Source organism: Hyla sarda, chromosome 10 (assembly GCF_029499605.1).
Source record: "Hyla sarda isolate aHylSar1 chromosome 10, aHylSar1.hap1, whole genome shotgun sequence".
Taxonomy (NCBI): domain Eukaryota; kingdom Metazoa; phylum Chordata; class Amphibia; order Anura; family Hylidae; genus Hyla; species Hyla sarda.
The window spans coordinates 55,684,946-55,711,926 of record NC_079198.1 but is presented as its reverse complement, the minus strand read 5'-3'; the positions used below and the strand labels follow the sequence as shown (position 1 = coordinate 55,711,926).

The following is a 26,981-nucleotide window of genomic DNA, read 5'->3' as shown; positions in this document are numbered from 1 at the left end:
AATCCAAGACAGCTAAATAAATATATATATAGTTGCCCTAGAGTTAACTACCTACTATTCTTATCAATAATAAATATTTAATTGGTTATTTATTTATATTTTAGGATGATAAGTACATATAGCATTCAGAATGATGTGTACATATAGCCATCCATGTGGAGTGTATAATACACTTAACACTTCTGCTTATACTAGTGTATAACTATTACAGATTATGATTGGATTATTTTATTGCATTTTGTACTCAAATTTGTAGTATCCTTATACTGAAATGTGCTTAGAGAAACAGATTGCCTAGTTCTTCACTTAATGAATTTGGCTTTAAATTATTTGCCCATGTACTGACTAAAAAAAAAACCACAAAAGTGGCCCAAAATCTAGACCTGGTAAAGTCAGTGAAAGCTGACAATGTAAGATTCACACTTAATATTTGACCTCATTCTGTTTGTTGACATATTTATCTTTCCCTGAAAAAAACATCAGCATTGCTATTATAATTTGCTACTCTGCTTATTTTATATTAGATCATCTCAGCTGCTGTTACATTTTGACATGTGATGTGGGCAAGTGTTAGATCTATAGTGTCTGAACTGGCAGCCCATCTCTTTAATCATTATATTTGTTAAAGAAGTCTTATATGTCGTGCTTTTTTTAAGCTCAAGAAGCAGTTGTCAGAAGAATAGTACAATGTGCAACCCTGCAGTCAGCAACAGCAGCAGCATAGACGATTGTTAACACTCTTAACCCTCTACACTGCTGGAGGGCCCTGCCAAGTGTGAATAGGTGACACGGATACGGATTGTCAACTTGTTATTCCTTTTTTGCTTCAGTAACCTCTAAGACAGCTACATGTTGAAGGCTAAAGCAGCAACACATGGAAACGCTGAAAGTGATAAGGCTTGTTATGTCCATTGGTGGCACAAAAAGAAAAATTATATTTTTTAATGATGTGAAGTGAGACCCTTGAGAATTTTTCATATTAACCTTTGTCATTATTATTTTTTTCCATCCCGAATTATGTTTTTCTAGATGACACTTTTCACATTTAAATTAAAGTTATTATAGGGGTAGTTGAGGTTTTTCATTTTGTCTTTCTGAATATTGCTACATACCTTTAATGTATTTAACATAATACTAATTTCCCCATAAACACAAAAATATTAGATTTTACTTATTCACCTTCTATCCTTTTAATACAGTATAAAAATACCAGAGAAACAATATGGTTTAAGTAGAATAAATAATAATTAGCTGTCAGAATTAATTCACTTCTTTTATTTTTATTTACTTATGCTATACTTTTTATTAAGAAATAAGGTATGTAACTTACTTATCACTAAGCATTTATGCATGTATTTGAAAAGTTTTCAGCCCCTTTGATGTGATGGCCTTGCCTACATCATTCTGTTCAGTTTCCACCCATCATTCTGCACTAAATACCCGAAGTTAAAACAGAATTTATAATTTTTTGCCAAATATAATAACCTTTAAAGGACACATCCCATTTTAACCTTTAGGTCACAGCCAATTAAATTTTTTAGCATTTTCGTTTTTTTTTCTCTTCACCTGAGCCATAATTCTTTTGCTTTTCTATTGTCAGATCCATGTAAAGGCTTGATTTTTATGCAACCAACTGTACTTTGTAAGGAAATTTTTTATTTTACCATTAAATGTAGAGTACAACAAAAAAAATATCTGTTGCGGAAAATGGAAAAATTTTTTCTTTTTTGCAAATCTTGCGGTTTTTCATGTTTAAAAATTGCTCTAGTCTGACACTCTATAATTTTCTTATCTTCCTATGCAACTTTTAAATCACTTTTTTTCCTTTGGCATGTGATGTGACCAAAAATTTGCAATTTTGGTATTTTTTTACGTTTACACCATTCTCCCTACTGGATCATTACCATTATATTTTAAAGGGGTACTCCGGTGGAAAACTTTTTTTTTTTACATCAACTTGTGCCAGAAAGTTAAACAGATTTGTAAATTACTTCTATTAAAAAAATATCTTATTCCTTCCAGTACTTTTTAGGGGCTGCATACTACAGAGGAAATGCTTTTCTTTTTAGATTTCTCTTCTGTCACGATCACAGTGCTCTCTGCTGACCTCTGCTGTATATTCTAGGAACTGTCCAGAGCAGCATATGTTTGCTATGGGGATTTTCTCCTGCTCTGAACAGTTCCTAAAATAGACAGCAGAGGTCAGCAGAGAGCACTGTGGTTGTAACAGAAAGAAATCCAAAAAGAAAAGCATTTCCTCTGTAGTACACAGCCGCTAATAAGTACTGGAAAGATTTAAAATTTTAATAGAAGTAATTTACAAATCTGTTTAACTTTCTGGCACCAGTTGATTTAAAAAAAAAAGTTTTCCACTGGAGTACCCCTTTAATTGTTTTGACATTTGGGATTTTTTTTTTTTTATTGGGGCATGAGCTTATTTACAATTTTTATTTATTTATATTTTGTAAGTATTGCGAATAGTGTTGAGTGCTTTGCAAAGGCATTGCACCATTAGGTGTAATCTACAATATACTTTTAATGTCTGCCAGAAGGCCAAACAATGAAAGAAGATTGCCGGAGCAGCCATGGAGCCAGTAAGTGGAGCTCTGGCCGCCATCTTGACTCATTGAACCCCGGGTGGTCCGATGAATCTCTCCAAACCTCTACTTATGCTTCAGATTCCGTCATCAGTATCCATCATGGCATCTAAAGGGTTTATGGCACGCATCAGCATGATTGCTAATGTCCATCATTAGCATTGAGTCCCCAAAAGCTGATAAATGCCAGGACCTGCAGACTATGGAGCAAGCTTAGCTTCTGAATTCATTTAATAGACTTGATGACACTCAGGTAAAAGGACACAGCTTTTGGCCTTAAAGGGGTACTCCGGTGCTTAGACATCTTATCCCCTATCCAAATCGCAGGAGTCCCACGCCGCACCCCACGCCGCACCCAGTTTGTAATCAGTCCCCGAAGCGTGTTCGCTCCGGGTCTGATTACCGGCGACCACAGGGCCGACCCCTACGGGGATAGCTGTCACGCCCCCTCCCGTAGGCTTGCGTTGAGGGGCGGAGCGTGACGTCACACACCGATTACAAACGGGGTGCCATGTGGGAGATCACGGGGGTCCCCAGCGGCGGGACTCCCGCGGTCAGGCATCTTATCTTTGGATATGGGGATAAGATGTCTTAGCACCGGAGTACCCCTTTAAGGACACATCCAATTTTTATTTTTTTGTTTTTGTTTTTTCCTACCTGCCTTCTAAGATCTGTAATTCTTAAATGTTTTCATCTATAGACCAATATTAGGGCTTGTTTTTTGTGCAGTCAATTGTACTGACACCTTTCATTTTACAATACAATTGACCGATACACGTGTTGGGGTGGCGGCATCTTGGGACGGACTGGCAATTTTCATGCAGTGTGGTTAGTATTACCCTCTATTTATTCCCTCTGGGCGAGTGCTACAGTACTTGGTTGGTCTTCCATAATCAATCTAGGCACTTGCACTTTTCCTTGTTATCATATATGGCATGCAATCCCCTATATATAGCAATGTATAGCTAATTATAACATTCTGACAATCTATCTGGATTGCATGTTTTTTTCTTATTCATTTCAGCCCGACCCACAATATCATTACTTCCCATTCACACTGCTCTTTTTCATGCATTATGCACTTAAGCTCATGACTTATACATGTCCCAGGCTGCCGCCTTCTGTCCTTTGTATTCCTCATTGTTTTAAATATATGCTTTAACTGTATGTCACATTACATGTATTAATAATGAATATATATATTTTTTCACGTTTTTCGGGTATTTAATAAAATGTAAAGCCTAACCAAAAGATTTGTATTTGTGGGGGCAAATTTAAAGGAAAACCACAATTAAGCAACTGTTTTTGAGTTGCACTCTTATTCTGTAGGTCAATACAATTAAAATGATACCCAAGATACAGTTTTTGTATTATCTATCTTTATTTAACAAAATCAGTATGTTTAAAATTGCCCTATTGTGAACCCTTTTTTAATTTATTAATATAGGGGCTGTATCATGGCTCATTTTTGTACCATGATCTTCAGCTTTTCTTGGTAATATTTTTGTTTACTGTATATCAGACTTTTTGATCCCTTTTTATAAAAAAAATTTTCTGATAACAAATGTGATCAGGATTTCTGGCAATTGGTAGTATCTTGTGTTAAGCTGTTCACCGTAAAGATTATGGCCCAAATTTATCAAAGTCTGTACATTTGGTGCAGTGAGGGCATGCTGGGAGTTGTAGTCTTGTAGCAGGCAGCGGGCGGGAGATGTGCGGCACGGGCAGGTAGGAGACAAGGGAGGGATGTAAATCTGTGCCCCCATCATTAAGTTAGGGTAGCGGGGACAGAATCAGATGGAGCCTGGGAAGCTGAGTGATGCCAGCCCAGGCTCCTTTAACATACCTTACTGCCACTGAGTTTTTGGAGTCCCTAATGTAATTTCACATTCCCCGCTGGGTCCCGTGATTGTCCATGACCGAGCAGCCAATAACGGGCGCCACAGAGTTTACTGTCATTTCAAATTTCTCGCCGAGGCCCATGTCACGGGACCCGGCGGGAAATATTAAATTACAGTGATTTTCTGATTACCGCCGGCCAGGGAGCGGAGCGCATTACTGCCCACTTCCCTGGCTTGCACGACTACAACTCCAAGTGTGTCCTTAAAGTGAGGACAAGCTAGGAGTTGTAGTTGTGTGGCGGGTGACAAGTTGCTGCACAACTACAACTCCCAGCATGCCCTTACTGTAATTGCATGCTGGGAGTTGTAGTCATGCAGCGGGTGGGGGACGTAGGTGACAAGCTTGTCAACTGCCCGCACATCTCCCGCACCAAATGACTACAACTCCCAGCATGCCCTTGAAGAAATACGCTAAATTATCAAGGACCTGCAGCAGATATTGCAGCGGAAGATGAGATGCTAAAAAAAATCTTCCCAGAACCTCCCATCTTGGCCTTCAGACAACCACACAATTTACAAAAAAAGCTGGTCAGCCAAAAATTACCTACAGAAAGAACAGACACAGAATGGGACCAAACCCTGCACCAAACCTCGCTGTAAACTCTGCCAACATATCTGCACCAAGATGGAAGCCACCCACCACAACAAGATATATAACATTAGGGGACTATACCCCTGAACATCCCCAAATGTGGTCTACATGATACAATGCACCAGGTGTGACATGGGATGCTACATTGGTGAAACCAGCCGAAAACTCAACGAAAGGATGAATCTACACAGACATTCAATCAACTGCCATAAAGAAAATGACTACTGCACCCCAGTTGGACATCATTTTACCCAAACAGGCCGCTCCATACATGACCTTACAATCAGGATACTGTGAGGGAATTTTAAAAACACACAAGAGAGAAAGACATTTGAAGCCAAAATGATACTGTTTTTTTTACTCGGAAAACAGGGGACTCAATGTGGATTTGAGCTTCTTATCTCATTATCAACATTTCTTATAACCTGTGCTATATACTGGATTCTCTTATAACCTGCACTGTGTTCTCTTTTGCATCTCACTTTGTCCTGCTAATTATCAGTCTCTCCCCTGCTACCCCCTCCCTCCCCCTTTTTCTCATCCTTATCTATGTAGTCTTGCTCCTATAGCATGACAATTTATGGCCAATCTTAGTGTGAATTCTCCACATCTATTGTCTTAACCCCTGCATATTTGTGAGATGTAACCTGTCTTGTGCGCTTAGATTTGCTTTGGACTTGATAAAGGGAGGAATCCCGAAAGCTTGTCTCTACAAAATTCTGTTAGTCCAATAAAAAAGGTATTACAAGATACTGCAACATTTTTTGATTTGCATATATATATATATATATATATATATATATATATATATATATGTGGTATCCCGGTACCGTATTGTATCCAGTACCTAGTGTAGAGGTCCCCAAAGTCAGAGTAACTACGTTCAGGTAGGGTTCCTCAGGTGGGTCAACCCCTAGTCGCCTCTCCTTAATTCTAACTTTCATGTTCATAAATGTATATATTAGTAGTTGTATCTATAATTGTATAGTAATTTATAGGAATGTATAGTACTTACCTTGTTTGGCGTCGCAGGACCTTTGGTCATGTGACCAAGCTAGTAACCTCCATGGTGTGTTGCAGGATCTTAGGGGGTCCTTGGGTCACGTGTTAAGCAGCATTCTCTGTAATGGTGATTGACATCCGTATGGACCAATTAGCTTTAGTCCAGCCCCTGCCCATATAAGGGAGCTGCGTCCAATTATCGCTCTCTTTGGTTGCTGCTCTCATGGATACCGGACTAACAGGACGGTGTGCTACGCAACTTTCAACGACACGCTAGGCCTCAAAACCTACAGCCTCAGCAGAACCAAAAATCGTGAGTCTTATACTAATTCCTGCTAATACTAGCCTGACTACTGGACCTCAACTAATTCTCCAAATCCAGTGGAGCAGCGCAATAGTGTAGAGACTCTTAAAGCTAAAGTCCCAACCATTGTCAATCTCCAAAAGGCAGCTGCATTGATGAGACACTGTTATGTTGTTGAGGTATACAGAAAATCTTCAGTAAAGTTAACGCTGTTTACAGAAGCTTTCCGGTTGTGGACAATCCATTATTACTATCTACCTAAACTCAGTATCATCTACCTCCCTATCGTTCCTGGGAAGGGCAGCGGTAGGAAAAGCTTTATAGAGGAGCCCTCACGCTGACGTCAGGAATAGCAAGGGTTAACAAGCACCCTTTATTACCTGCACAGTTACACTCCCCAAGCTACTATATATATATATATATATATATATATACACACACACACACACACACACGCATTTTTTTCAAAGCTGCAACTTTGTGTTCCGAAGTAATTTATTGGTTCTTGCTTATGTGTGCTAAAAAATGGTATTTACAAAAGAAAGAGAAGCGCTCCATAGTGCATTAACCGGGAAAGTTGATATTCACAGTAGTTTACTGGAAGCGCTTACCCGGTAGGTTGTGCTAGTATACCAGGCACAACACTGTTAAGAGTTTCCAAAATGCAGCCAGTCCCGCCACCACATAGGTGTAACGAATACAGCAACCTCCAAATACTCCCAAGGGACTTCAATAGGCGCAGAAAGGATGAGGAGTTGTAGATGTATAAGCTATAGCATTTATTTGCAGAACAACGCGTTTCGACGCCAGGACGGGCGTCTTCCTCAAGTTCCTGAACTTGAGAAAGACGCCCGTCCTGGCGTCGAAACGCGTTGTTCTGCAAATAAATGCTATCGCTTATACATCTACCACTCCTCATCCTTTCTGCGCCTATTGAAGTCCCTTGGGAGTATTTGGAGGTTGCTGTTTAAAAAAATGGTATTTAAAAGTGATTTATAAATTTTTGCTTCTGTAAGCCAAATTTATTAACCCCCCCCCCCCCCCCGTGATAGTATGATAAATGTGCCATACATAAGCAAAACTAAAGCAAAAAAAAAAAAAAAAAAATGCCCACAGAACTCGCTTACCAAAGCAACAATGAGAATTGTCCCCTATATTTTAACCCCTTCCATCCTTAGGAGTTATGCATATGTCCTTGCTGCCAACACGTTCGCGTAACAGGATGTATGCATAAGTCCTGAATATTTCCTGCGCTGCTGTGTGCGGCACAGGAGATTGGCTGCAGGAACCGGCTGTCAATCACAAAGATTGCACCTGTCTCGGCAGCATTATTCCCAAAGATACAGTGATCAATTCTGATCACAGGATCTGTAGGATTGACAGAGGGAGGGGGCTCCCCCTATATCCCATTAACAGCCCCAAGATATGCTCACTGATGGCCTCCTGTCTGCCAATTACGGCAGGCTGTGAGGTCCAGCCATAGGCTGGATCAGACAGGCTGTTAGTCAGTGTAATACGAACAGTTATACTGTGCTGCAGTACAAATGTACCGCAGCATAGTATAACCTGTAAAAAGTAAAATGTATTAAAATAAATAGTTTATCCATAAATAACTAAAGTATAAAAATTTTTTAATAAATGTCGCCTTCACAACAAAGCCCTGTATTAACCCCCCCAAAAAAACAACAAACAAACCTATACATAAAAGGAATAGTCTGTATTGATGTGTACTATAAAACTATAATGTAATTATCCCACACATTGAATGCCTACAAAAAGCAGAATAAAAATGATCAAAAGGTAACATGTATTGCAAAAATCATACCAAAAAAATCACCACTCACCCCGCAAATATATATATTTTTTTTAATGGGGTTCAACTAAAAATTTTAAAAAGTTCTGTCGTAACATGGCAGGAGAAAAAAGGTAAACATTTTTTTTAATTAAAAATAAAATTAAATCTAAGAATCGCTTTACTCAGTAAAAGCATTCCAAAGTTATTACCAATTAAAGAGACACATGTCACATATTAAAAATATGGCCTGGTCATTTAGGTAAAAAAAGGCGGGAGTCATTGAGTACCTGTCATCATCTTGTTAAATTTTATAATCCTCCTAGTTCACTGCCCCCATCATGATAAACCACCCCTTGTTTTTTTTTTTTTTTTTATCATTTGTTAGTTTTCTACCTTTATATTGCTCTGTATTTTCTGCTCAGTCAGATTTACAGACTGGGAAGGAGTGTTCCTCAGCAGACGGGAAATCATCTGAAGCCATACAGGGGAAAATTTCCTCCCTCACTCTGCTACACACCACCTAGAGCAGCTCAGTGCTGCTGCTGCTGACCTAGGTGCTGCTGCTGACCTATGATTGGCTAAGGCTGCACACACACACCCTCAGCACACCAGATTGCATTTCCTGATTTTAGACTTCTGCCAGACCAGCAGGAGTCCAAAGTCTATGCAAGAAATAGAGGGAAATGTGCTTGGGACAAGTAGGAAGACACATAGTGGCAGCTTTTTAAACACAAATAAAACATAGAAAACTTTTTTTTTAAACAAAGTACATTAGAAAGACTTTTTATTTAACATAAGGAGTGCAATAACAAAAATTAATTTTAATTACATTGCCCATTTAAGGGTTTAATAGTTTGAACAATTCCACACATGGCAATACCGAATATGTTATTATATTTTTTTTGTAAAAGGGAGGGAGATTTTAATGTAAATAAGTGGAGGGGTAGGAGAGGTGGAGAGTGAGCCTGTGCTGTGTACTTTAAGCTTGTATCCATCCTCCAGAGGATCAGTCCTGCCTGCATTGGGGAGTCCTGTCTGGTATCTGCTGTGAACTGAAAACTGTTGGACTTTGTGGAACCGTATTCTTCTTCCTTGCCAGATTGTGCCCCTTGACTTGTTTTATCTCTGTCTAGAGTGATTATCCATTGATATAATACATTGTACCTACAATTCCTCAGTCCCCTTATCTATGAATATTTTCTGTTAATACCATATTAGATTTTATAACAAATATGAGATACAAATAGAAAACTATTTATTTAGATGAGAGTCTGTTCACTGGGACCACACAATTTCCAAAAAGGAGGATCCTCATGTCTTCGTATTACCTGTCTATGGACTATCCATTGAAATGACCCAGATTTAACAAACTGTGTAAGAGAAAAAATTGAGTGATTTTCCCACAGCAACCAATCACAGCTCAGGTTTTACTTTACCTCAGCTACTTAGTTGAGCTGTGATTGGTTGCTGTGGGAAAATCACTCTATTGTTTCTCTCACAGAGTTTGAGTGATTAGGAAACAGTCTCTATAAGTTTTTTTCTACATGGTTTATGGGTGATAATAACCTTGTCTACTTTCACATTTTGTTTGACAATTAGAAATAATTCAGTGTGACAGATATAGAATGAAAGTGTAAATGTAGTGTACGTATGTTGGGGGGGATCTCACAACCCTGTACTTCTAATGAATTTCCAGCATTGATAAACTCTCATGCTTTGTAAAAACTTTACAATAGAGAGTAATCCTTCATTAGGTAATGTCAATGCATTGCAATGTATATCATTAACATGAAACAATTATCTTTATATTACAGTAAGCTCTCATTTTCTCTTCTTCATTGGACCTAAATTACCTATGTCCAACATTTGATTGTTGTTACTATAGTTACCATACTAATAACTTAGCAAGATGCAGGTCTTAGCCTGTATACCCTAGGCAACAAGCTTTATAAACAAAAAAAGAATAATAAAACCGACAACAAATAGAATATATCTGGAACATTAATTGACAATCCCTTGATATTGGAAAGGTTTTTTATTGGCTCCATAGTTTCCTTTTACAGCAATTATACTTTGCTTGTCGGGTTAATTGATCTTGAAAGTTATTAGCAGTTTGTGTGTTTCAATATATGAGTGCCTAGAAAATGGAAATTTGGTATATTTCTACTTGTTTCCACCTTTGTAAAAAGAGCATCCTTTCTTATAATTACTTTGTAGGAATGAGCAGTGACAATACTATAGCTGTACTGGGAGCAGCATATAGTAAGACCACAGAGGCGGATGGATTGCCGCAATCAATGGCTGTATGAATTTTACTCGTGGAGCCATTGGTTGGCACAAGTTGTCTGCATGTGGCTAGCAGCTCTTGCCTATCAATGTCTGAGGCTGAGCACTACCCCAGCCAGTGACAGTCTGTCTCAGAAGTGACAAGCAGAGGGACAAGCCGGGAACCAAATTACAACACAGGAGGAGTCCTGGAAGACCGAGGAAGATAAGTATGCATTTTGTTTTATTTTCAGTGTCCACAACAACATATTTAAAAAAAATGCTATCCAGAATACCCCTTTAAACATTCAACTGTCGATTTTTACCTTGATGCCTTGATTTTATATGGACCCTTGCTTGAATACCCCTTTACATCATGAATGAATTTAAAATGTTTTTCTACTCTTAAAAAGTAAACCAAAAGATTTTGGGGCATATCATTTTTTTTTTTTTTTCAACTAAACATTTTTATTAACAAAGTTGTTTTTTAAATAAAAATTCAAACATTTGGACCTCCAACAGGGAAGCATTTTCAGGGAAGGCTGTGGGTAAGCGCTGGTATCCATGAGGCTCAGTGGCACTGTGGAACAGGTGAAAGCCAACACCACTTTGAGTACAACCTGAATATTGTTGGACCAGTAGAGCATTGCAAGGTCCCCAGCCCTATGGACAAACAGCTTAAAGGGGTACTCTGCCCCTAGACATCTTGCTCCCTCCCAAATTTACAACAGATGTTTCTAAGGGGAAAATTTGTCGTGTAAATATGCCCTTAGGCTGTTCTGTAACCAGCAAGCCTATTGTGCCACTTTTTTTGCGTTAGTAACTACATTTGGTATATCATAGTTCCTACATTGTTTATTTTACTTATCTGCTGTCTTGCTTACACAAGAACTGCTTGATACCTTTAAAATTATTGTAAAACATGTTAAATTTTGATCTTTGGGAAACACTGCACTAAGCAAAGGTAACTCACAAGGCCACAGAGTATCCATGGACTAACTCGCCCCACAGTGATGCATCTCATAAATATAGAACAGGCATTAAAGACACTGAGAAAAAAGTCCATCACAGTGTTACAAAATGATAAGTGGTTTGTCAGGCAAAGGCTATGAAGGAAGACAAGATACAGCAAATGTGCTCAGTCTGCAAAGCTGCCAAGGACCACCAGAAAATAGTTTAGGACATTCCTCCATTTCAGACCACAAATTGGATTAATGAACCAGCAGCCAGTGTTCTGAATTCAGAAGCAAATCTTTAATATCTTATACATTAATGATAATTTATTGCAAAAAAACACTACTTTTGACAGCATGGTGCAGCTTCCCTGATCGCGTCACATGCTTTTAAAAAAGACATTGCTATGAATAACATTCAGTAATGATTTATTCTATATGAATGTCAATTACAAGACTTCTAAATGGACCCTTCTCTATAAAGGGAAACTGACAGAAGCATCACCCACACTAATCTAATTTCGGGAGGGGTCCCTTGCTTCGTCAGGTCATGATAGCAAACATAAAACCATTACTTATATACATATACAGATTTTTTTTAAAAGTGCAGGAGAGAAAATGTCATAGTGACGTCATTAGATTACTGGAAGTGATGTATCAGCATAAACATCACCTGCTGGTATATGATCAAACTTCATGATAACAATGAAAGTATCATCATGCAAATACCATATGCCCCAGCTCAAACCTAATGTCCAGTATCATCATGATACAATAATCACAAATACAATATCAGACATTGACACTACATATGTATAGTACTATTATTTAATATTTACCATCTCGTACATCATCACATTTACTATACACTTACGCTGCATCAGCCCGGATACTATGTATAACCATCACATTTGTATATTTGTATACATATTGTCTACATATATATATATATATATATATATATATATATATATATAATTATGCCCATTTTGTCCATGTGTATATACATATTTACGTTCACCCTCGCATGTCCTTCCCCTTCCCACCCTCTTATCTGATTCCAAATACGCACACAAAAAGATATACTTACGTCCTGTGGACAGCACCCCAGTCTTCCAGATTCTTGCCTAAAATCACAGGCTGTCATTCAAATCCAGAACTCAGGCTCCGTAATTAGTAACGACAAGAGGCCACGAGTAACGACAAGAGGCCGTGTTGGTAACAAAGCCCTTGGACCAATCGCCTGTCACCCATGTGTCTGTGTAAACACATGAATGAATGACTACAACCCCCTGTCCGGAATACGGCAGGCTTGAAAACCAGTAGGAGCTGCGGAACACGGGCCACGATGTACATCTACTCATACATCCAACATTAGCTGATTTGTAGAACAAGCTGTGCCCACTCGCAGTGTTTATATATACAACGGGACAATACTCATTCAATGTTCCTCAACCTGTATGTACAAGAAAGTATGTGCTATGATGAATATCCACTTTTACATTAGTTATTCAGAACAGCTTTTTATTACTTTATTAATCTATTGATTGCATTTTCTAACATTGTTTTTACAACTGTTCTTTCATTGTTATCATGAAGTTTGATCATATACCAGTACGTGATGTTTATGCCAATACATCACTTCCAGTAATCTAATTACATCACTATGACCTTTTCTCTCCTGCACTTTTTTAAATCTTTATATGTATATAAGTAACGGTTTTATGTTTGTTATCATGACCTGACGAAGTGAGGGACCCCTCGAGAAAATGTGTTGTCATTTAACTATCTATGTATTAAAAGGGAAACATTTATCATATATGCCTCCTGAAGTTTTACTCTAGTATCCCGTAAATGGAATGCAAAGCTTACTTCTCCCAAGCGCCCAGTACAGCATCATCTTTTTCCTGCTGAAACGAACACCTTGTAGCCCTCTTCCAGCACCAACACAACTATTGAGCTGACTGACATCGCAGATGATCGGGCCCGATGCACGGCGACCACGGGGAGCTCTTTCATGCAAATACCAGTGTTGTGCCTGTAGCGCAACAATAAAAGGTGAGTGTGCAAATCTCACCTAACGACTGCACATTTCAATACATTGATAAACCTCAGTAATGGCACTTAGATAGCACCATCTTTGTGCCATTTTTTTTTCTATTTTTCACTTCCCACACTAAGCTAAATATGCAGGTTAATAGTACAGGTGATGCTATTTCACCTGTTGGGGATGGAGGGTGTACCTGTACGCCCTCCACCCACTCCCTTTCTATAATGCGGGGCCACGCGGGACACACTGATCGCGGTGCCGAACGCTATAAACCCTTTAGATGCGGCGTTCAAAGTTGAATGCAGCGTCTAAAATGAAAGTAAACTGCTCCCGGCTAGCTCAGTGGGCTGTTCGAGATTGTCGCTGCAAAATCGCAGCATCCCGAACAGCTGTAGGACAGCAGGAGGGTCCCCTACCTTCCTCCTCGAATGACTGCTCAGTACCTGAGATGCAGACATGAGCAGTCAAGCGGCAGAATCATTGATCAATGGTTTCCTATGAGAAATGTAAAAGATCAGTGTGTGCAGTGTTATAGCCCCCTGAAAAAAAAGTGAAAAAAGTTTGTATCACCCCCCCCCCCTCATTTTCGCATAAAAAAAACCAGTGTAAATAAAAATAAAAGATATGTGATATCGCCGTGTGCGGAAATGTCTATCATTAATTAAACCCCAATGGTCAATGGCATATGCGCAAAAAATTTCCAAAGTCCAAAATAGCGTATTTTTGGTCACTTTTTATATAATGAAAAAATGACTAAAAAGCAATCAAAAAGTGTGATCAACAGAATGGAATAACTTCAGATCATGGCGCAAAAATTGAGCCCTGTATGCAGAAAGATAAAAAAGTTATAGGGGTCAGAAGATGACAATTTATATGTATAAATTTTCGTGCATGTAGTTACGATTTTTTCCAGAAGTATAACAAAATCAAACCTATATAGGTAGGGTATCATTTTAATTGTATGAACCTACAAAATAAAGATAAGATGTCATTTTTACCGAAAAATTTACTGCGTAGAAACGGAAGCCCCCAAAATGTACAAAATGGTGTTTTTTCTTCAATTTTGTTGCACAATGATTTTTTTCCCATTTTTTCATAGACTTTGGGGTAAAATGACTGATGTCATTACAAAGTAGAATTGGTGGTGCAAAATATAAGCCATGATATGGAAATTTTGGTGCAAAATTGAAAGTGTTATGATTTTTAGAAGGTGATGAGAAAAAATGAAAATGCAAAAACTGAAAATCCCTGCGTCCTTAAGGGGTTAAGGACATTAAATCAAAGTTGGATCAGCCTGTTGTGTGGTTTTACACTTTGATTTTGAGTGTGACACCATATCCAGACCTCCATGGGTTGATATATTTGATTTCCATTGATAATTTTTGTGTGGTTTTGTTGTCAGCACATTCAACTATCTAAAGACAAAATTATTTATAAAAGGTAAGGAGGAAAAAATGAAAGTGCAAAAACGAAAAAAAAAAAAAAAAAAAACAACATCCCCAAGAAGATAAGGGGTTATTCACATGTAGAGTATCCTGTCCACATTTAATGCACAGGATTTGAAGCTGCAGATTTGTAACTGTGTATGGTCATTTCATTTACTTTGAAATCTGCAACATAAAAGCTGTGAAAGTGTGAATACAGCCTAAGGATAGTGTCACATGAAGCGCATATGCAGTGTATTTGACGCTCCACAGAGGGATCTGCGAGTTCCGGATCTGCAAATTCCTTGCATGCGCAGTGTACTCCAGACATTGCGGATTCTCTCGGCCTAGCTTAGGAAGCAGGGGGAGCGGCCATGATGTCTGGAGAGCTGCAAATCCGCACTCATAGCTCCCTCTGTGTCTGTTCATAGTGGCGGATTGCTTCTGCGAACAGGACACACGGGCACAGCTGGAGGCACACTCTTGGGACGGGCAGTAAAATGTGTTTTAAGGTAGGGTCAAATATGCTGTGGATGTGCTACGCGTGACCCCATCCTAAAACACATTTTACTGTAAAAAAAAAAAAAAAGATTTCACTGTTCTTAAGCAATCTGTATTTATCGAAATATTATAATTTTTCTAAGCAATGGAGGTGGTGTCCAACCTTTTGGGCATGGTTCTCTTGCCCGCTCTGGCCTGATATTACCTCCCAACCTCATTCTTACATCTGACATGAGAGTGAACTGAGATGCATCATTTTGAAGGGTTATTAATGTTAGTGTGGGTGATGCTGCTGTCATTTTTCTTTTACATTTTGTGCTGTTCACTGGGCAGCATGAATAATACATTACCTTTATTCTGCTGGTTAGTACAATTACAGACATACTAAATGTTTATTTTTTAGTGGGTTTGACTACTTTTGGGCAATTAAAAACACCAGCAATTTCTTTCTTTTTTCAGTGGTACAATATGTACAATATGCTATAATATGAAAAACCATGGACAGATAAAGTGAATCACATTGGTTATCTTATTTATGGTAATGGAAACTATCACAGTGTAGGGGTTATTAGACAGCAAGTAAATAAATACTGAAGCCTTAAAGTTGACATTGAAAAATTGGAAAGTTGGAAAGTGTAAGGATCTGTGTGACATTGGCAGAAAAACAATGTTGCTATTTAGACAACTGTGTTACAGCATTTTGGCAAGGCTAATGGTATATTCCTAGGTACTTAGTACCTACTTTAAATGGTTGAAGAAAGGACAACAGATGACCCATCAGCAGGGTCAGGGCACCTACGATTCATTAATGACATGGAGAGGAAATACAAGCTCATCCATTCTGATCAAACAGAAGAGCCACTGTAGGACAAGTTTCTTAAAAAGTAAATGCTGGTTATGATCGAAAGATAGATGGTGCTGTAGCATAGCTGCACATTGGTTAGGATGCCATCACCAAAAGTGCCCATAACGAGTATCACAACTGGTCTGTGGATAAATGGAAGAAGGTGGCCTGGTTTGATAAAATGATTATTATTATAATTTACATCATGTGGATGGCTGGGTACACATGTGTTACCTACCTGGGCACCAGGATACACTAAAGAAAGAAAACAAGTTAATGGAGACAATGTACTGCTTTGAAAACTTTGGTCCCGGATTTAATGTGGATGTTATTTTGACATGTTACTTGTTACCTACTACCTACACTCCAAAATGACAACAGTATACTTTAATTGGTCTCTTCTTAGAGTATGCTTACTCCCTGCCAAATATTAGGCACCATTCTGTTGATTATAGTGAGGTCCTGTGACATCTCTGGCGGATGACACCTGAAGTTTGAACACATTCCATCTTCAGCCAGAATCTAATTCTTGTTGGAAGGGAAATCCATGGCATGTCAAAATGCCAATCCATGCAAAAACCTGATTTGTTGTAGATTTCTGCTTCAGATTTGCTTCTATATCCATAAAAATCCCCAATTTTTTTATATTTTTTTTGTCTGAACACAGTCTATGTCTAAACTCAGATGTTTACAGACATAGTATGCAAGTAAATCAAATGTTTTATCACACAAAATATATAAGTTTGTATTGACCTGCCTAGTATTGACCTGCGGGTTCACTATAAGAATCATATGTCCAGCCATATGTCTGATTTAATTTTGCCAAGACTATGATCTTTGTTGACATAAATAATAACCGTAAGTAAATGAGTTTGTCTTGATATCTAATGGAATTAAAGGGGTTATCCTGGAAAAAAAACTTTTTTTTATATAACAACTGGCTCCAGAAAGTTAAATAGATTTGTAAATTACTTCTATAAACAAATCTTAATCCTTTCAGTACTTATGAGCTTCTGAAGTTAAGGTTGGTATTTTCTGTCTAAATGCTCTCTGATTACACGTGTCCCGGGAACCGCCTAATTTAGAAGAGGTTTGCTTTGGGGATTTGCTTCTAAACTGGGCGGTTCCCGAAACACGTGTCATCAGAGAGCACTTAGAAAAGAACAACCTTAACTTCAGAAGCTCATAAATACTGAAAGGATTAAGATTTTTTTACAGAAGTAATTTACAAATCTGTAACATTTTCTGGAGCCAGTTGATATATATAAAAAAGTTTTTTCCTGGATAACCCCTTTAAGTAACGTAATAGACAGACCCCTATTTTTTAATATTCAGGGACTCTGTAGTGACAGGGACTGTTCCCCAGGACTGGCGCATGGCAAAACTAGTGCCAATTTTTAAAATGGGGTAAAAGGTGACCCCGGGAATTGTGGGCCTGTTAGTTTAACCTCGGTTGTATGTAAATTGTATGAGAGTTTTCTAAGAGATGCTATTTTGGAGTATCTTGATAAAAATAAATGTATGACTCCATATCAGCATGGCTTTATGAGGGATCGGTCCTGTCAAACTAACCTGATCAGCTTTTATGAGGAGGTGAGCTCCAGACTGGACCAAGGGGAATGGCTGGATGTCGTATATCTGGATTTTTCCAAAGCGTTTGATATGGGGCCACATAAAAGATTGGTGCATAAAATGAGAAGGATGGGGCTGGGGGAGAATGTGTGTACGTGGGTAAGTAACTGACTGAGTGATGGGAAACAGAGGATGGTTATTAATGGTACTAATTCTGATTGGGTGACTGTTACTAGTGGGGTACGATAGGGGTCAGTCTTGGGTCCTATTCTATTTAATATATTCATTAATGACCTTGTAGAGGGGTTGAATAGTAAAGTAGCAATCTTTGCAGATGATACTAAACTCTGTAAAGCGGTAAACACTATAGAGGACAGTGCACTGTTACAAATGGATCTGGATAGGTTGGAGGTTTGGGCTGAGAAGTGGCAGATGAGGTTCAACACTGATAAATGTAAGGTAATGCACATGGGGAAGAAAAATCAGGGCTGGGATTATGTATTAAATGGGAGAACACTTGGGACGACTGATGTGGAAAAGGACTTGGGAGTCTTAGTTAACAGTAAATTTAGCTGTAGTGACCAGTGTCAGGCAGCTGCTGCCAAGGCAAATAAAATCATGGGGTGCATCAATAGGTGCATGGATGCCCACGACAAGGAAATAATTATATCGCTGTACAGATCACTAGTCAGACCACAATACTGTGTACAGTACTGGGCACCAGTGTACAAGAAAGACATAGTGGAGCTGGAGAGGGTTCAAAGACGGGCAACCAAGGTAATACGGGGAATGGGAGAACTACAGTACCCAGAAAGATTATCCGAATTAGGGTTATTTAGCTTAGAAAAAAGAAGGCTTAGGGGCGACCTAATAGCCATGTTTAAATATATCAGGGGACTGTACAGAGATCTCTCCCATGATCTATTTATACCCAGGACTGTATCTATAACAAGGGGGCATCCTCTACATCTTGAGGAAAGAAGGTTTCTACATCACCACAGATGGGGGTTCTTTACTGTAAGAGCAGTGAGACTATGAAACTCTTTGCCTGAGGAGGTGGTCATGGTGAACTCTGTAAAAGAGTTCAAAAGGGGTCTGGATGCATTTTTGGAGAGTAATAACATTGTTGGTTATTTATACTAGATTTATAGAGACAGAACGTTGATCCAGGGATTTATTCTGATGCCCTATCTGGAGTCGGGAAGGAATTTTTACCTCTAGTATGAGTTTTTTTTTGCCTTCCTCTGGATTATCTCAGTAGGGACTCATTAGGGATATAGGTTAAACTTGATGGACTCTAGTCTTTTTTCAACCTTATTAACTATGTTACTATGTTGCATGTATGTATTCATGTGAGTATCACTTTCTTGACTTTAAGCGTCTATCCATTTGTGTTCTAATTCAAGAGAGCCCAACAGATATAGGGGTAGTTGTTGGGGGAGTAACATGCACCATTTTGACAGGTGAGAGGAGGAGATATATGCATATAACTGTAAAGTCTGAATTATCAAAAGTTGAAAATAGCGGTAACTTCTCATTACAATATACAAATGTAAAGAACGGCTGTGTAACATCTACTAAATGGTATACCGTAGACTTAAAAAAAAAAATGTATGAGTTCACTTGTTGCTGCTATAAAAAGGTTATTTTTTTTCATAACTAGACAGCCGGTAACAGAGAAAATAAACTTTCTGTGCCATAAAATACCCAATTTCATAACAATGTTATAATAGCTAAAAGTAAAGTTTTTCCTCTTTTTTGGTCAATATCTTTTGTTCACTAAACATAGGCAAATCTGGTGTGAATTATTGATTGAGAACTATATGAATATTCACTAAGCTACTTGTGTACAGGCGTTCAAAGCTTTGCAAACTCCTGGGAGTGTGTACTACTTTGAGAATTCAGAGCTCATTCCATCAAAAGGCTTCAGGGTTTTAATGAGAAAATACTGTGCGTGTACGGTAGGTTCAGGACGTGCAGTTAAGGCAAAGGTTGTTCCTCAATCTGCTAAGCAGTTGGGGTGTTAATTTATACCATTGACCTGTTCCTACAGATATGCCTTAAGACATTCAGCTGTATGTAGTATTAGTTATACATATTTTATCAGGCAACCTTCACTGTCAAAAATAGGAATAATCTCATAATACACTGTGTGCACTCAGCTACGGAAGGATTCTATGGGCTTTTCTTATGCTTTGAGGGATGACAATCAATATGCGGAGTGGTAGTGTATGACACAGATGGTAGCATGCTAGTAGATATATTACTTTGTAGCATAGCAGACTGTTGATAATCTAAAAAATATGCAAAAAAGAAATAGTCAAAAAGTCAGTTGTAATCCACACAGGTATTTTGAAATCCATTCTCAAATGCTTTCAAAATATTGTTGCTGTACATAAAATACTTATTCCTATTCTATATCAAATATCATTAACATTTTTTAAACATAAAAAAAAAGTTCCATAGGTCCGTCTCCTCTGGCTGTAACTGAAATATGTTATTATAGATACAGAGTACACATTAACTGCTTAATGCGTTTTGATAACGTTCTCATTCCATTTCTGCATTTAACCCTTATGATTCTGCGTGCACGTATGCATTTGTGGTAGGCCTGGTTACTGGAGATAGCAGATACTGTATGTTTCTCCTGCAGCATTCTACAATAATTTGGTGTATTCATATTATCCGCTCATCGTAATGCTGCATATCACCTTACAGTATTGTTCCTTCTAACTGTCAGGTGCAGAATGTCCTCCATAAATGTAGTCATGTATTTCTATAATGGATATCAAGCGGCAAAATATCCTAAATTTACTACATCAAGCTTAGTCACAATAGCTTTACAAAAAAAATGAAAAAATATTGTAAATCGACAGAAGATGTGATTGACAGCAAAGAAGATGAATACACCTGCCATATAACTTTCAGTGATTACAGTATTGCGATCCCCCCCCCCCCCCCCCCATTGAAGCAAATGGTTTCTACAAGCACTCTTCATTAAAGGCAATGAGACTGCTAGGATGGATTACATCCATTCATTGTCACATGTGGTTTGGAAAGTACAGTGCTTCAGAGTGATACAGGTCACTGTTTCAAAGAATGAAGCATACATTTGACATCCCTGTTGAAAGATGGAATCTAATAGTAAGGGCACTTGCCTTATACTTTATTTACCTGTCTGTGTGCTTTTCATTGACAATGAGAGACATCTGCAGTCTCAAAAGCTCAGTTTGCTCTGCTGGACAGCGCTATAAACTTAATGATACACATCGGTAGGTGGATGGATGGATGGATGGATAGATAGATAATTGCATATTACAGATTATAACCTGCAGCTGTACTTCATATTTTAACATCTAAAAGTTATACTCTATTATCAGCGTACAGTATCTACTTTGGTCACATAGGACAAAGCAGATCATCAACACATCAATAAAGTGAGAACTGAAAACCCTGACATTTCCTAACCTTTTCCACTGAAATGAGTCAACCATTATTTACCATTGAGTGTTAATAGAATGCATGCAATATTAATAATAGAGATCCCCTTAGTGGGTAGTACCCAGCATGCTATTACTCACCTGCAGTGTATATGGCAGTGCTTGCCTGAAGGATTAACACAGATCTCCAAATGAATTCCGGCATTCTGCTGCTGGTTATCCCTTCATCTCCTGAACGCTGGAAGACAGCGAGATCCCGATCAACACGAACACAGGTTGAGGGGGGAATAAAACTGCTAGTTTCCAAGAATGAGAGAAACTGGATCCCTCCTTTCCTTATGTTTGCTATAGTTTATTGGATCTGGTGACGAAAAAGAAACTCTTCTGCTGCCTAGTGCATGTATCCTAAACTATCACCCCTCACCATCACTCTGCCAGGAAGAATTCCTTGGCTCTTAGAATAAACCTTCTTGTTTGATTTTCTTTTGCTCCTCCTTTTTTCTTCCGTTCTTTTTTCCTTTCTCTCTCCCTGGCTCTGTACCTTCCAGTTACTCTCTCCCTCCCCTCTCTCTTTCTTTTTTTTCTTTTGAATATATTTATTTATTTCTCCCTCTCTCGTGCTGCCTCCCTTATATAATATGTGTTGATTCTTTCCCTTCTGATTTCCTAGTCTGCCCTCATTTCTGCAATCACCATCTCCTTCCTTTTCACGTACAGATTTCTGTTCTACTTTTTACATAGTTTTTATGCAAAAACTCAATGCATTGCTCTTTTAAATCTATACTCTTTACTACAGTGGTCCCTCAACATACGATGGTAATTCGTTCCAAACGGACCATCTGTGCAATGGAAAGTATAGGACAGTGGTCTACAACCTGCAGACCTCCAGATGTTGCAAAACTACAACACCCAGCATGCCCGGACAGCCGTTGGCTGTCCGGGCATGCTGGGAGTTGTAGTTTTGCAACATCTGGAGGTCCGCAGGTTGAAAACCACTGGTATAGGAAGTTGTACTCACCTGCCCCCGCCACTCCGGACCGTCACCGCTCATCACCGCTGCCCTGGATGTCACCTTCCATCGCTGTCGCCGCGTACCCGAGGTGTCCCCGACACTCCGGCAAGGCCTCTACTTCCCCGGCATCCTCGCTCTCCGTCACCGCCATCACGTCGCTATGCTCGCTGCTCCTATTGGATGACGGGACGGCATGCACAGCGACGTGATACGACGATGGAGAGCGCCGACGATGCAGGGGAGCCCAAAAAGGACGGACCGGAGCCCCGAGGACAGGTAAGTGATAGTCAGCGGACCACACGGGGCACCGTAAACGGCTATCCGACATACAAAAGCATCATATGTTGATGATGCCTTCAACATGCGATGGCCTCTGAGAAGCCATCGTATGTTGAAATTATCGTAGGTCGGTGGGTCACTGTATTTCTTTATCCCTCCTCAGTAGGCACTTGGGAATTGGTAATCTATGAAACAAATGGTCCCAATGTCACATAAATAAGAAATCATTCCCGTCAATAGAACACATACAGACACCGATTTGTTTATGTTATAATGCTATCAGTGTAAAATAATCCTTACTTCAGACCAGAAAGTGAAACGTGTGCATTCTATAAAAATGTCAAATGATTTGTGTGCAATAGAACAGGAAGAAGTTACTTACGAAAACACACAGAGATGCAAATCTAATCCACACTGTTACTGTTCTATAACACTTTATTCTTAGCAGTGGGTAACATACATGCTTGCTAATATAATGGGAACTCTGTGTTCTTATTTATCTTTTGTAGTTATCATTGTTTGCTGTAGGGTGAAATAGCATCTTCTGCCCCATGAGAAATAATGGAGGGTGGATGAAGGCTTGTATTGTGCTCTCTAGCCTAAATCCTTCGCTGTAATCATTAAGAAATTACTGAACACCGAAGGGAGGAGAGGGATAGGGGAATATATAGAATCACTAGAAATACACTTGAAGTTATAAGCTTTGTTTTTTGTCCTCATGTTTTCAGGTTTTACATTTTGTTTCGATAAATGTATTTCTTCACTTATCTTTATCACATTGTGAGCGCTGTCATTCTTATACAGAGCTCCAAATCCACTGTAAAACCATAGTTACATGATACAGCTGTGGGTGCCTGTAGCCACCACTAGAAGGAGCTCATGAGCTTACTGCATACTGCTTTATTATTGTGTTTAAAGGGGTATTCCAGGATTTTTTTTTATTTAAAAATGATATAAAGTTAATATAGTTCATAATATAGTGTCTGTATTCTGTGTGTGATTCTTCTGGGATTTTTGCCCCAATATTTTTTTTTTAATAGCATACAAAATGACTCAGGTCTCAGGTTTTCCCAGGTTGCAGTGCGTCGAGACTTGATATCACTAGTCAGGTGTGCAAAGAGAACCAGTCCTGCTTCAATGGGTGAAGTGACTGCTGGGTGGGAGAGAAATCATTTTGCCACAGCTGTAGGCACCCTGGTTAGAAAACACTGGTCTTTTGAATGCATGCATCTCATTTGTGTTTTAGTGGGTGAGGTGGCTGATGTGTGGGAGGGAAGTGACCTCAAACTTACAAACACGGAACTATGGGATGTATAGTTTAAGAGACCGAACTCCAACAGGAAATATCCAGTTCACAAAAAGCTAGCCTCAGCGTTATGGTAATCTTACAACATAGCCATATAGCTCCAAGACAAGTACAGATCCTTTCTAAGCATGTCCATTACTGTCTGGCAGGTACGTTCTAAAATCACCTTTTGGTGGAGAACCCCTTAAATGTATAGGCATACGGGAAGATTTATCAAAACCTGTGCGGAGGAAAAGTTGCTCAGTTGCCCATAACAACCAATCAGATCGCTTCTTTCATTTTTTTAAAGGACCTCTCAGAAAAGAAAAAATCTGATTGGTTGCTATGGGCAACTGATCAACTTTTCCTCTATACAGCTTTTGATAAATCTTGCCCAATGCTTCTAAACTCCATGTAGAGGTAGTTGCAGCAGAGAGAATTGTCTCATTTCATTCTATGGTTACGTAGGGGATTTGGATCTCCAAATAACAGGAGCACATATTATATGTGGTTTTGCTGCAGTGTAATAAAGATACAGCCTTCCATCTCACCACTACTTACCCATGTAAATGTGCCTATAATGTAGAAAACTGTACATAATAGAAATTTTTTTTTATTTTATTTTTTGCAAAGTAAGCTTATGGTTATACACAGGTTATGATGGTATAGTTTGAGGGTGCATGCACCATATTTAATAAATGGTGCAGGTTATGTGATAAATATGGTGCTAATACACTTTTTTTTCCTTGAAATTTCCCTGTTTGTGTGATTTATTTAAAATGCTGTATTTAAAAGCCAGTTTTGTAAGCCCGGTCTGGGCTGGTGTATGTTTGAAGTGTAATTGAAGGCACTGGAACAATTATTTTTGAGAAAAGACACCAGGTACGCCCCCGGTCCTCAGTTGCGCTTACTCCGTACTAGTAGCACCCTCCCCAGTGACTTTGCAACCGGGGTTCGGGGGTGGGGGGGGGGGTGCGGCCCGCACCGGATGACACCATCCTGATGGGGTGACACCAGGTACACCCCAGGTCTTCAGTTGCGCTGACTCCGTACTAGCAGCACCCCCCCCCCCGTCATCACTTGCGCTGTCTCCGTACTAGTAGGGCCACTGCCCCCCCCCCCCCGTCACCTGCACAGTGAACCACCCTGCGCCCCAACATCATCTGTTGCGCCGGCCCGACGTGCCTCCGCAGGAGGACGTGACGTCACTTGCAGAGCGCCCGGAGAGAGGGAGCGCTGCGCTGGATGGGTGAGTGTGTGTGTGTCTGTCTCACTCTCTCTGTTTGTGTGTCTCTGTAAGTGTGTGTGTGTGTGTGTGACTCTGCATGTGTGACTCTCTGTCTGTGAGTGTGTGTCTCTGTGAGTGTGTGTGTTTGTGTGTTTGTCTGTCGCTATCTCTGTCTGTGTCTGTGTATGGCTCTCTGTCTGTGTGTGGCTCTGTGTGTGTGACTGCGTGTGACTGTGTGTGTGTGACTGTGTGTGTGTCTCTGTCTGTGAGTGTGTGTCTCTCTGACTGTGTGTGTGCGCGTCTCTCTCTATCTGTGTGTGTGTGTTTTTTTGTGTGGGGGGAGGGGGGGGTTTGTTTGAACCAGCGATCTAATTTGGGGAGACTTTGACCTATTGTGGGGAACATGCAAGGGAACATGCGGCCTAATGGATGGAAACTACTACCAAATGTGGGGAATATATGCTACCTAATGTGGGGAAACTGCTACCTAATGTGGAAAAACTGCTACCTAATGTGCGAAAGCTGCTACATAATGTGGGAAAACTGCTACCTAATGTGGAGAATCTGTGCTACCTAATCTGGGGAAACTGCTACCTAATGTGTGGAATATGTGCTACCTAATGTGGGGAAACTGCTACTTAATGTGCGAAAGCTGCTACATAATGTGGGAAAACTGCTACCTAATGTGTGGAATCTGTGCTACCTAATGTGGGGAAATTACTACCTAATGTGGGGTAACTGGTACCAAATGTGGGGAATCTATGCTACCTAATGTGGGGAAACTGCTACCTACCTAATGTGGGGGAACTGCTGCCTACCTAATGCTCCCCCCTGGCAGTAGCACCCTCATCATCCACCAGCAAACCCCCCCAGCAGCAGCACCTCCATCAGCAGATCCTGATGGTGGATGATGGGGGTGCTCCTGCCATGAGGATGATCCTGCCGATGGACGATGGGGCGATACTGTCAGGGGGGGGGGATGGCCAGTAGCACCCTCATCATCCTCCAGCAACACCTCCCCCAGTACTAGCACCCCCATCATCCACTAGCAACACCACCAGATTTATATTCAGAGGGTAAAGTATGTAGCAGTTTTATATTCAGAGGGTACAGTATGTGGCAGTATTATATTCAGAATGTACAGATGTGTGGTAGTATTATATTCAGTGGGTACAGTATGTGCTGGTATTGTATTCAGAATGTACAGTGTGTGGTAGTATTATATTCAGTGGGTACGGTGTATGGAAGGTTTATAATCAAAGAGTGTAGTGTATAGTAGTATTATATTTAGAGGATACAGTGTCTGGCAGGTTTATAATAATACTTGTTTTCATATAGAGGATGAGAATGCGCTGACATAGTGAGGAGCCGTCTGGGCATCAAGTTCTTAAGCGAGAACATTTAGCTGGTGGTATGTACCATCTGAATTAGATGAGGAAAGACTATAGAGAAGACGTCACCTATAGTCGCTGATATTATTGTGTATTGTCCTGACTGTCCCATCAGAGCTGTAGTCACTTGTAAGTTCTACAGTTATGGTGAGTGAAACTACAACTCCCAGCATAATCTTAAAGCATAAAGGGGTACTCAACTGGAAAACATTTTTTTAATCAACTGGTGCTACAAAGTTAAACAGATTTATAAATTACTTCTACTTAAAAATCTTAATCCTTCCAGTACTTATTAGCTGCTGTATAAGTGATTCACAGGAAGTTCTTTTCTTTTTTAATTTATTTTCTGTCTGATCACAGTGCTCTGTGCATGTCAAGAACTGTCCATAGTAGGAGCAAATCCCCATTGCAAACCTATCCTGCTCTGGACAGTTCCTAACATGGACAGACAGAGCACTGTGGACAGACTGGAAAGAACTACACAACTTCCTGTGGAGAATACAACAGCTTATAAGTACTGTAAGGATTAAGATCTTAATTAGAAGC

General features: G+C 39.5%; 1 protein-coding gene across 2 annotated transcripts in view; it reads right to left on the bottom strand.

Annotated features, from left to right (window-relative positions):
- The window catches only part of LOC130294530 (carbonic anhydrase-related protein 10-like), a 749,095-nt gene extending 727,337 nt beyond the window's left edge, over positions 1-21,758 (bottom strand). The window contains exon 1 of one of the 2 annotated variants that reach the window (XM_056544464.1): positions 21,382-21,758. In XM_056544464.1, coding sequence (XP_056400439.1) covers positions 21,382-21,445 — 64 coding nt within the window. In that variant the 5' untranslated portion in view covers positions 21,446-21,758. The remainder of the gene's footprint in view (positions 1-21,381) is intronic. The other variant, XM_056544463.1, reaches the window with a different exon arrangement.
- Positions 21,759-26,981: the final 5,223 nt, after the last annotated feature.